Source organism: Coregonus lavaretus (assembly GCF_964263955.1).
Source record: "Coregonus lavaretus genome assembly, chromosome: 9".
In the NCBI taxonomy this organism is placed as follows: Eukaryota; Metazoa; Chordata; class Actinopteri; order Salmoniformes; family Salmonidae; genus Coregonus; species Coregonus lavaretus.
In genome coordinates this window covers 42,667,022-42,679,691 of record NC_139996.1, presented here as the reverse complement: position 1 = coordinate 42,679,691, position 12,670 = coordinate 42,667,022, and the positions used below count along the sequence as shown (strand labels likewise).

The 12,670-nt window shown below is 42.2% G+C and overlaps 1 protein-coding gene across 1 annotated transcript in view; it reads left to right on the top strand.

The window, feature by feature from the left end:
- Positions 1-12,670, top strand: part of LOC311134423 (uncharacterized protein) — a gene marked incomplete at its 5' end in the record, with an annotated part of 63,254 nt that overhangs the window by 33,719 nt on the left and 16,865 nt on the right. The window contains 4 exons of the mRNA XM_084168102.1: positions 4,632-4,769; positions 6,476-6,519; positions 8,463-8,544; positions 9,415-9,552. Coding sequence (XP_084024228.1) covers positions 4,632-4,769; positions 6,476-6,519; positions 8,463-8,544; positions 9,415-9,552 — 402 coding nt within the window. The remainder of the gene's footprint in view (positions 1-4,631; positions 4,770-6,475; positions 6,520-8,462; positions 8,545-9,414; positions 9,553-12,670) is intronic.

Below are 12,670 nucleotides of genomic sequence, written 5' to 3'. Positions count from 1 at the left end.
CTAATTTGGCCTCATTTTAGATTTGGTTCATTAAGAAATGCTGGCAGCCATGACTGAATTCAAACATGAGTTGTTTTGGAGTGTGGTTTGATGTGGGTGACTTGTGTGTTCGCAGGTGGGAAGAGTCAGCCAAATTATTTTGCCAATTAGCTTCAGATGGCTGGTGTGCGACTCATGCAAAATTGGTTTGACTTTGGATAGACTATATCCGGGGTAGTTAGGGGCCGTCAATAAATGACTCAATGTAAATGATATATTTTCATGTTGCACACCTTTTAGTTTTCTAATGAAATGCTTTCAATATGTGTACAGTGCCTTGCAAAAGTATTCATACCCCTTGTATTTCTTAATAATAATAATAATATGCCATTTAGCAGACGCTTTTATCCAAAGCGACTTACAGTCATGTGTGCATACATTTTTACGTATGGGTGGTCCCGGGGATCGAACCCACTACCCTGGCATTACAAGTGCCATGCTCTACCAATTGAGCTACAGAGGACCACACAAATGTTCTTCAAATGTTATCGTGTATTAAGTAACATAATACAACATAATACAAACATCCCCATCAAAATCCATCAGTTTAAGCTAGAGATATGCGTATCAATCCACCACATCCGCCAATGTCGCACTTCTGCATCTGCGGTGAAAAGTGGAAGAGTTAGAGTGGTGTTTGTCAGACGATGAGACATCCCGAAAATCGGTCTTCTCCCGAAAACGTCTGAAAACATCTGTAGCATCCGAACAGTTTGACCTACGAACTGACCACTCTATGGAAAGGAGAGACTCTAACGAACACAATGGTGATCTTCGTTTTGCTCTACAGCCCCCACAAGTGTCAGGGGACTCGTCTGAAGGTAACCGGTACCGGTTAAAAAAATGAATGGAAGTATGAAGGTAGTTTTGTGCCTGCCCAAAAAAGTGTAAAAAATGCAATAACTACAAATATTTATTTATGATTAATTTTTTGACTGTCTTTTTTGCCATTTTTGAGTTTGTTATTCAATGTGTTTTTCTGGGCTATAGTAGTAAAGGCTAAATTCAATATTTTATCAAAACGTTTTTTATATATATTTTTTTATACCTAAAGGGGTCCTAAAATTCAAAATCAAATACCTTAAGGATCCATAGTATGACCTTCTTAAAACAATTCCATATGTCAGCTTACAACAATCTACACTAAATACTCTGTAACGTCAAAGTGTACATTTATTTTTATTTTTATGATTAATATTAAATTAAATAACTAAAATATAGTCGTTGCACAAGTATTCCGCTCCCTAAATCAATACATTTTAGAAACACCTTTGGAAGTCACTAAGAGCTTTACACACCTGGATTGTGTAATATTTGTCCATTATTATTTTCATAATTCTTCAAGCTCTGTCAAGATGTTGGGGATTATGTCTAGAGAGCAATTTTCAAGTCTTGCCATAGATTTTCAAGCAGATTTAAGTCAAAACTGTAACTTGGCTACTCAGGAACATTCACAGTCTTCTTGGTAAGCAACTCCAGTGTTTATTTGGCCTTGTGTTGTAGCTTATTGTCCTGATGAAAGGTGAATTCCTCTCCCTGTGTCTGGTGTAAAGCAGACGGAAGCAGGTTTTCCTGTAGGATTTTGCCTGTGCTTAGCGCCATCCCATTTCTTTTTATCCTGAAAAACTCCTCAGTATTTGCCGATGTAAAGCATACCCATACCATGATGCAGCCACCACCATGCTTGAAAATAAGGAGGAAGTTACTCAGTGACATGTAGGCCAAAAAGTGTATTTCTTTGTTTTGTTTTTTGCAGTATTACTTTATTGCCTTGTTGCATACAATAATGTTGTTATTCTGTATATTTTCCATTCTTCTTTTCACTTTGTCATTTAAGTCATTGTTGAGTCACTACAATGTTGTTGAACGAACCTCAATTTTCTCCCATCACAGACATTGAACCCTGTAACTGTTTTAAAATCACCAATGACATCCCTGAGCAGTTTAAGTCCTGTCCTGCAGCTCAGTTCAGAAGGAAGACTGTATCTTTGATGTGTCTGGGTGGTTTAATACATAATCCACAGCATAATTAGAGTTGGTTTGAGGTTTTTAAGTAATGTGAAGCTGTGAGATGTGAAGCTATTTGGGATATCTAAAGTCAACCCAAATGTACCACGGGCATTACAATTGGGTCACGTGCAGCTGCACTCTGAATTGATGATTACTTGTGTGCTGCCAGCTGTGAGCATGTGGCCAGGATTGAAACAAACCCAACCTTCATTTACATTGTGTTGCAGTCACAACCACAAGTCTCACAAAACTTAGTTTTGGACAAGAATGACTTTATGACCAAAATTATCCTATTTACACTTTGTAGTCAAGTTTGACTGTATAATAAATGTTTCTGACTCATATCGATGCCACATAGGCTGTTTTCTAAATGAAAAGTTGTTTTTTAGAGGCAGTTGCTATTTAAAAATTGACCTAGAACCATGAAAAAATAGCAAATCTCTAATGTTAAGCCTAACAGTTGGTTCTATTGAATTTTTACCTGACCAAATTATGAAATTGGATTTTTTTCTTTTTTTATGCACTGCAAAAATGAGCATGGACATGAATGAGGCTGTCTCTCATTATCCATTGTTCCTGCAGTGAGAATGTTCTTCATAGAATGTTGTTATAACTTATCTGCAGATAATCGTTGTCTGGAGCTCAAAAAGCAGTACTAGCAGCATGCAAATCAATTAGCAAAATGAACCGCTCTTTCACTGATGTGATTCGGTTCCTGACGTTCACCAAAAAGATCCATTCAAAAAGAGCTGTTCGTTCGTGAACGACCTATCACTATGATAAACACATCACCGCATATCTTAAGCAACTACAGTGGGGGAAAAAAGTATTTAGTCAGCCACCAATTGTGCAAGTTCTCCCACTTAAAAAGATGAGAGAGGCCTGTAATTTTCATCATAGGTACACGTCAACTATGACAGACAAATTGAGAAAAACATTTCCAGAAAATCACATCGTAGGATTTTTTATGAATTTATTTGCTAATTATGGTGGAAAATAAGTATTTGGTCACCTACAAACAAGCAAGATTTCTGGCTCTCACAGACCTGTAACTTCTTCTTTAAGAGGCTCCTCTGTCCTCCACTCGTTACCTGTATTAATGGCACCTGTTTGAACTTGTTATCAGTATAAAAGACACCTGTCCACAACCTCAAACAGTCACACTCCAAACTCCACTATGGCCAAGACCAAAGAGCTGTCAAAGGACACCAGAAACAAAATTGTAGACCTGCACCAGGCTGGGAAGACTGAATCTGCAATAGGTAAGCAGCTTGGTTTGAAGAAATCAACTGTGGGAGCAATTATTAGGAAATGGAAGACATACAAGACCACTGATAATCTCCCTCGATCTGGGGCTCTACGCAAGATCTCACCCTGTGGGGTCAAAATGATCACAAGAACGGTGAGCAAAAATCCCAGAACCACACGGGGGGACCTAGTGAATGACCTGCAGAGAGCTGGGACCAAAGTAACAAAGCCTACCATCAGTAACACACTACGCCGCCAGGGACTCAAATCCTGCAGTGCAGACGTGTCCCCCTGCTTAAGCCAGTACATGTCCAGGCCCGTCTGAAGTTTGCTAGAGTGCATTTGGATGATCCAGAAGAGGATTGGGAGAATGTCATATGGTCAGATGAAACCAAAATAGAACTTTTTGGTAAAAACTCAACTCGTCGTGTTTGGAGGACAAAGAATGCTGAGTTGCATCCAAAGAACACCATACCTACTGTGAAGCATGGGGGTGGAAACATCATGCTTTGGGGCTGTTTTTCTGCAAAGGGACCAGGACGACTGATCCGGGTTTTGGAAAGAATGAATGGGGCCATGTATCGTGAGATTTTGAGTGAAAACCTCCTTCCATCAGCAAGGGCATTGAAGATGAAACGTGGATGGGTCTTTCAGCATGACAATGATCCCAAACACACCGCCCGGGCAACGAAGGAGTGGCTTCGTAAGAAGCATTTCAAGGTCCTGGAGTGGCCTAGCCAGTCTCCAGATCTCAACCCCATAGAAAATCTTTGGAGGGAGTTGAAAGTCCGTGTTGCCCAGCGACAGCCCCAAAACATCACTGCTCTAGAGGAGATCTGCATGGAGGAATGGGCCAAAATACCAGCAACAGTGTGTGAAAACCTTGTGAAGACTTACAGAAAACGTTTGACCTGTGTCATTGCCAACAAAAGGTATATAACAAAGTATTGAGAAACTTTTGTTATTGACCAAATACTTATTTTCCACCATAATTTGCAAATAAAATCATTAAAAATCCTACAATGTGATTTTCTGGAGAAAAAAAATCTCATTTTGTCTGTCATAGTTGACGTGTACCTATGATGAAAATTACAGGCCTCTCTCATCTTTTTAAGTGGGAGAACTTGCACAATTGGTGGCTGACTAAATACTTTTTTTCCCCACTGTATACAGCAGCTAAAGATAGCACTCACTAAATGAGTCACCTGTTTGCCTTATAAGCTCTCCAAAAGGAGCCTATGACACCTGTGTAATGTAGCTATGATCTCATGTGGTAGAGAGTTGTGCCTCCTCTTCTTGTATGATACTGAACCATTGTGTGTCTTCCTGTACAGGAAGAGAAGAGGAGGATGAAGGAGGACATAGAGAGGAGGAGGATGGAGGCAGCAGAGAGGATGAAGAGTCTCAGTACCTCCAGCGTGGACGGAGATGAGTTGTTTAGCCCGCTCAGTCCGAAAGGCTCCATCTACAAGGTACAGTAGCTAACATTTCTGTTCCATCCATCTATTTCTCAGGTTTGTCATTATTGCCTATGGTCATATATGACAAGCACGATTCTTGTGATGATATAGAAGAGAGTTTTTGAGATCATGGATAATGGTAATGATACCTTTGGTTTTCTGTATAAAAAAAGAGTGCTCTATACAGTATTTCTATATTGTTGTTACTACAAACAAACAAAAAGAACAAAAATGTGACTTTATACCATCTTTACAGCCATTGCGTTTAGTTTCAATCACGTAAGTTGCATGGGAGTGTTATAAATGTCAGCATTTGCCACTGTCTCCACCACAGCGCATGTAGTATGATCAGGTGATGTGTGTGTGTGTGTGTGTGTGTGTGGGACATGTGCAGCTTTATGGTCAATCAGTTTTCACTATTTTGTGTCAATACTACCACCTGTCTCTGTTTGTGTAATGTTAGTTTGTTCCAACAGCATGCCTTTATGTACAAATAGGATACCACCATTCCAATGACTGGTCGCTGTGACAGCCTGTGTTTACACTGTTCTGTGTTATTGTCCTTAACTCCTTCCACCTTGCTTTGTTTAAAAAGTAGGGTATTAAGTAATATAGTTAGTTGTCAGTATTATAGATAGTGTTTCCATGGGTTCATTTGTTTGGATTTAGACGTTTGCACTGCATGGCATGTTGTGAAGGGTTGAGTAGTGTAAAATGTTCCTGCTTGTTGTCAGTTGATTAGACTTGTCAGATCACACAGGGTTTAAAATCCACTCAGATCTTGATTTACTGTCAGATGCATCTCTTCATCTCTCATGAATTCACTTCTTGTATTAACACTAATGAAGAAAAACTCTCAGTCACCTTCTACAAAAGGGCAACAAGTTCAGCTAGCTACTATAACTTTTACTTCCTGCCTTTTGTTTCTAAGTTGACTTTCCTCTCTGGGTATGGGGTTGCTATGGTGGTGTCCTTGAGTCTGCCTACATCCTTAGTGCTGTCATGAGCTTCCATCTGCTTGTGTGTGTGATTTCAGAGAGAGAATGATGAGAGTTTGACAGCAGAAAATACATTATTGGTGAGTTGGGTTCAACAGGCTGTGCTCTTTGATTCAGGTCCAGGGCTGAACAGTGAACAGTAACATAAAGGATCCTTTTGTGTGGGAAGAACCAGAGCTTGGTGCTGGATACGTTGAAGTATGACCTCTTTGGCAAGCAAGGGTAGACGACAGGACATTGTGACCATGCCTCAAACTAGAACTCCTCTGATACAAATGTATTAGTATTTTGATAATGACTAGCCTAAGACTTGTAATCCCAAACACCTTTTCTTTACTATGATTCAGTCTGTATTGCAGTAAATACACAGATTCAAGATAGGGAATGGATTTTGAGATGGAAGCCTGCCCACACCCTGATTGCATTATAATTTTGCCTGCAGTAAACCTTGGACTGAGGCAGAGTTCGCTTAAATCTGTCATTGGTGATACGAACTGACAGATACAGGCGGATGGAAACGGTTGATAAAGACCAGCAGAAGATTTCTCTGTTTGACTTGGAAGAGATATTTGTTGCATCAGGCCAAATACAGGGCTGTGATTAACATCAAATTGATCATGATAATCCCCAGTCTGACAATTCCAGAAGTCATGGAACACTTCAACTGTTCTATTCTAATTCCAAAACAATAACCTTTAACATCATTTTCATATTTTTCAGATCACAGAAAGAACAGAATCCTTGAACCGGTCCCTAAAGAAAAGGTGAACATCATGCAAGCATACAAGGCATTTTCACAATGAATAACACAAAGCAAACAAACAAATTCCACAACATTTACATTTCAGTCATTTAGCAGACGCTCTTATCCAGAGCGACTTACAGTTTTAGTGAGTGCATAGGTAAGGTAATAGAACTCTCAAATACCTTCCCTCACTAATGCTTCGTTGTATCTTGAGGTTGACCAAAGTCTTACTGGGCCTCTCGGCGGATGCCTGGATGGAGAGCTGCTATCTGAGGCAGAACAGCAGCTATGCTGGCTAAATGGCTGGTGTGTAAATGTAAACATAGACAAAGAGGGCCAGCAGTGACCTCTAAATGTCTCTCAGTGCATCACCTTTGTCAGCCTGGATGATTTATAGCTTGGTTAACTCTGACCAGATGTGAGGGCTGGAGCCTGGGCTGGCTGGCTGGGTTCTCTCTGGTGGCTGGTGAGCTATAGCTCTGGACTGTGGGATGGCTCCACGCAGTCTGACTGCAGTAAGTCATCAGTGGTAAAGAGCTCTCAGCAGCTAGAGTAGTAGAGACCAGGCCAGAGTTTAATTAATATTAAGACTGTGACTGAAAATAGGGTGTAATAACAGTTCTCGCACAGTATCCAGCCTAGCTGAAGTGAATTTTCCTTATTTTTGCCCACTTTTCCCCTCTGGCCTCCATTGATTGTCACCCTAATGTTGGCCATCCTACAATGGTAAAAACTCCAAGAACTTTTGAACGGATTATGATAGAGTCATGAGGTTGGACCATTCGCTTCCTTAGAGAGGATTATCTACACAATTAACATATATTTTTAATTTAAAAAAATACCCATTGGTCAAAATATGCGTTTTTTATTGGACACCCTAAACTTTATCTTCCAGGTGCAGGTTTGAGATCTGAGGAATTGAGTATGACATCATGTTTTAGTCTAGGATGTTTTTTTAGGACGGAGGGAGGGATCACTATGTGCGATAGTACTTTGATGTGGGTGTTGCACTCCCGTGATGATGTGTGTCAAAACACTGTTAGACCGAATCAAAGCATTCTGGAGAAGAATACGGGTGACAGACAGCTTCCTTCACCCCTTCACTTTTAACAGCCTTCGCTCATGCAGATAGAAAGCATGACATCATTCAGCCAACCCAATTTTAACATATTTGCAGAGCAAATAAAGATTTCTGGGCTGTGCACGTTTATGAGGTTAAAACAATCCTACCATGCCTGTGAAGAAGCTATTTCATTTTCAAACTAGCCAGCCATATCAGGCTAATGACTCACACATGCCTTTCATGGGAGCTCTCTTTTAAAATATAAACGGTTTTGGGGCCATGTTGAAATGCAGGAAATAGGGTCAGTATTTCCAGATTAGTCCCATATGGTTTGTTTTTGTGTTTAGTGTATAGGTCTGAGATTCTTGTGTAGTGGGGTTTCGGCAGCTGGCTGTGTGTGTGTGTGTGTGTGTGTGTGTGTGTGTGTGTGTGTGTGTGTGTGTGTGTGTGTGTGTGTGTGTGTGTGTGTGTGTGTGTGTGTGTGTGTGTGTGTGTGTGTGTGTGTGTGTGTGTGTGTGTGTGTGTGTGTGTGTGTGTGTGTGTGTGTGTGTGTGTGTGCCTTTGTGCGTGTGTAGGGGTCCTTCGCACTGGGTCCCACTGTGGTCAGTGAGCAAGCTTCATATTGGGCCTGAAAGACAGTGTTGACAGAAGCTGCTAGAGGCCATGCAATTCCATCCACTCTCTAATGGCAGTGCAGATTCAAGTGGCTCATTTTACCAAAGGGGGTGTATCGCAACTGTACTCTGAAACAATGTGGAAAAGGGACATTTCACTAGGGGAGGGGAAGGATGATCCCCATTCACTTGTGGGCCTGTAGCCAGTCAGATGAGATCTTTAAAATGTATTATTTTCTTCCCCCAAACATTTTCACTGACCGAGCGTCTTTGTTTTGGATACAGCAACAGCTTCAAGAAGACACAGCTCCCTGTTCTCCTCGCCAAGATCGATGACAGGCTGGAGCAGTACACCCACGCTATCGAGGTTAGCTCCCACCTGGTTTCTCCCCCCTCCTTCCTCTCTCCCTCCCTTCCTCCCGACAGACAGAGGCCCCATTGATGGCTGTGTGATGAATGCTTTCTGGTGACTATTGAGCCAGACTTCTCTGTCCCCTTCTCTTCCTCTCTATATGTGACGCACTGTGTCAGCCTCACACATACATAGTTACTGTATATACTGTGGTTAAACCTCAGCCTCAGCTAGAGTGTCAGTGTTCACACATCAAAGTAAGTCAACTGGCCTTAGTCAGGTACAGTCCGTCAAACCACTTCTATCATTTGGGAGAGGATTGATGTGCACTTGAGGCGTAGCATGCTTTCTCATCTCGGTAATGCCTGAGTCATACTATAACTACATGGGAGTAGTGTGTGGGAGGGAATAAGAGTGTGGGGTCCTCTTACTCCTCTCTAGTGAGGGCAGTATTTCACAAGCCACTATTGCATAATCCGAAGACTATGGGCTCGATTCAATCTGTATCGCGGAAGGGTTACAAATTTAAAGGTAATTTCCGACTGAGCCGAGATATGCAGACAGATATGCAGTGTTTACCGTGAATGCAGTCTCCGCTAACGCGGGTACATTGCCTTTAAATTTCAATCATGCTATAATGCTGAACTTCAGCAATACAGATTGAATCCAGCCTTATGTTACTCATTGTGTCTAACTATGTAATATTGTGCTACATTTTTACTTGCTGTGCTTCATTTTCATACTAATTTCCCCCTAATCAGAATTGATAAATATCAGTGAACAAGCTTGATAAAGTATTATTCTTTTTGATCTAGAGTTCTGTTATTTCTATGCAAATTCCATGCAAATGGACAATAAAGTATATTGCATTGTTTTGTTGTGTAGTACTCCCAGGAGGCCAAGGCAGTCAAACAGGGCCTGATGGACATCCCAATGTCACCTGAAGCAGTGTCCTCCAAGAAGCAGTTGTTTGAGGCTGGAGAGGCTTGGAACCAGAGCCCGACCAAAGGCACACCATCCAAGGCAAGGAAACACCAACATGACGTTACATACACATGAATGAATAAAGTCAAAGAAGTCCAAGTTATTTCTCACGACATTATACACCCAACAACATAAATATACCCTTATCATTGTTTCCCCTAGGATATTTTTCAGCAGCTTTGGCAAAGTTAGTGTAGGGGCGGGGCGTGTAGTGGGTGTGGCCAATGGCGCTGTCTCTGACCAACATTTCTAGAGACCCTCCTCTTGGCCGCAGAGGCAAAATGTTGTTGTTTTAAAACAAATGTATTGCAATTCCACACATTTCTCCATGGGGTGGAGAGAGACATTTTTTACAGTTTTAAAGCTAATTTCCTGAAATGCTACACATTTTGCCATGGGTCTGAGAGAAAATGTTCAGTTTTAAAGCTAATTTCCTGTAATTCTATACATTTTACCATGGCTTATGCCCTGTTCATATGCTATCTGAGTTACTCAAACATTATAACAAAATCAATGGTCATGACATTTTTGGAATTTTTGATTCCCCCTGACTGTCTAGTTTTTATTTTGGTGGTTGTTAGTTCTCAAAGATGATCTTATTTAAAAATATATAGCTCCATTATCGTTCAAAGATTTTACTGAGTTAGAGTTCATATAAAGAAATTAGTTAATTGTAATAAATTCATTAGGCCCTAATCTATGGATTTCACATGACTGGGAATACAGATATGCATCTGTTGGTCACAGATACCTTAAAAAATAAAAAGTAGGGGCGTGGATCAGAAAACCAGTCAGTATCTGGTGTGACCACCATTTGCCTCATGCAGTGCAACACATCTCCTTTGCATAGAGTTGATCAGACTGTTGATTGTGGCCTGTGGAATGTTGTCCCACTCCTCTTCAATGGCTGTGCAAAGTTGATGGATTTTGGCGGGAACTGGAAAACGCTGTCATCCACGTTGATCCAGAGCATTCCAAACATGCTCAATGGGTGACATGTCTGGTGAGTATGCAGGCCATCGAAGAACTGGGACATTTACAGCTTCCAGAAATTGTGTACAGATCCTTGCAACATGGGGCCGTGCATTATCATGCTGAAACATGAGGTGATGACAGCGAATGAATGGCCTCAGGATCTCGTCACAGTATCTCTGTGCATTCAAATTGCCATCGATAAAATGCAATTGTGTTCGTTGTCCGTAGCTTATGCCTGCCCATACCATAACCCCACCGCCACCATGGGACACTCTGTTCACAACGTTGACATCAGCAAACCACTCACCCACAGCAATGTAGAGAAATGAACATTAAATTATCTGGCAACAGCTCTGGTGGACATTCCTGCAGTCAGCATGCCAATTGCGCGCTCCCTCAAAACATGAGACATCTGTGGCATTGTGTTGTGTGACAAAACTGCACATTTTAGAGTGGCCTTTTATTGTCCCCAGCACAAGGTGCACCTGTGTAATGATCATGCTGTTTAATCAGCTTCTTGATATGCCACACCTGTCAGGTGGATGGATTATCTTGGCAAGGGATAAATGCTCACTAACAGGGATGTAAACAAATGTGCACAACATTTGAGAGAAATAAGCTTTTTGTTCATATGAAATATTTTTGAATCTTTTATTTCAACTCATGAAACATGGGACCAACACTTTACATGTTGCGTGTATATTTTTGTTCAGTATGTATATACACTGCTCAAAAAAATAAAGGGAACACTTAAACAACACATCCTAGATCTGAATGAATGAAATAATCTTATTAAATATTTTTTTCTTTACATAGTTGAATGTGCTGACAACAAAATCACACAAAAATTATCAATGGAAATCAAATGTATCAACCCATGGAGGTCTGGATTTGGAGTCACCCTCAAAATTAAAGTGGAAAACCACACTACAGGCTGATCCAACTTTGATGTAATGTCCTTAAAACAAGTCAAAATGAGGCTCAGTAGTGTGTGTGGCCTCCACGTGCCTGTATGACCTCCCTACAACGCCTGGGCATGCTCCTGATGAGGTGGCGGATGGTGTCCTGAGGGATCTCCTCCCAGACCTGGACTAAAGCATCCGCCAACTCCTGGACAGTCTATGGTGCAACGTGGCGTTGGTGGATGGAAAGAGACATGATGTCCCAGATGTGCTCAATTGGATTCAGGTCTGGGGAACGGGCGGGCCAGTCCATAGCATCAATGCCTTCCTCTTGCAGGAACTGCTGACACACTCCAGCCACATGAGGTCTAGCATTAGGAGGAACCCAGAGCCAACCGCACCAGCATATGGTCTCACAAGGGGTCTGAGGATCTCATCTCGGTACCTAATGGCAGTCAGGCTACCTCTGGCGAGCACATGGAGGGCTGTGTGGACCCCCAAAGAAATGCCACCCCACACCATGACTGACCCACTGCCAAACCGGTCATGCTGGAGGATGTTGCAGGCAGCAGAACGTTCTCCACGGCGTCTCCAGACTCTGTCACGTCTGTCACATGTGCTCAGTGTGAACCTGCTTTCATCTGTGAAGAGCACAGGGCGCCAGTGGCGAATTTGCCAATCTTGGAGTTCTCTGGCAAATGCCAAACGTCCTGCACGGTGTTGGGCTGTAAGCACAACCCCCACCTGTGGACGTCGGGCCCTCATACCACCCTCATGGAGTCTGTTTCTGACCGTTTGAGCAGACACATGCACTTTTGTGGCCTGCTGGAGGTCATTTTGCAGGGCTCTGGCAGTGCCCCTCCTGCTCCTCCTTGCACAAAGGCGGAGGTAGCGGTCCTGCTGCTGGTTTGTTGCCCTCCTACGGGCTCCTCCACGTCTCCTGATGTACTGGCCTGTCTCCTGGTAGCGCCTCCATGCTCTGGACACTACGTGACAGACACAGCAAACCTTCTTGCCACAGCTCGCATTGATGTGCCATCCTGGATGAGCTGCACTACCTGAGCCACTTGTGTGGGTTGTAGACTCCGTCTCATGCTACCACTAGAGTGAAAGCACCGCCAGCATTCAAAAGTGACCAAAACATCAGCCAGGAAGCATAGGAACTGAGAAGTGGTCTGTGGTCACCACCTGCATAACCACTTCTTTATTGGGGGTGTCTTGCTAATTGCCTATAATTTCCACCTGTTGTCTATTCCATTTGCACAACAGCCTGTGACATT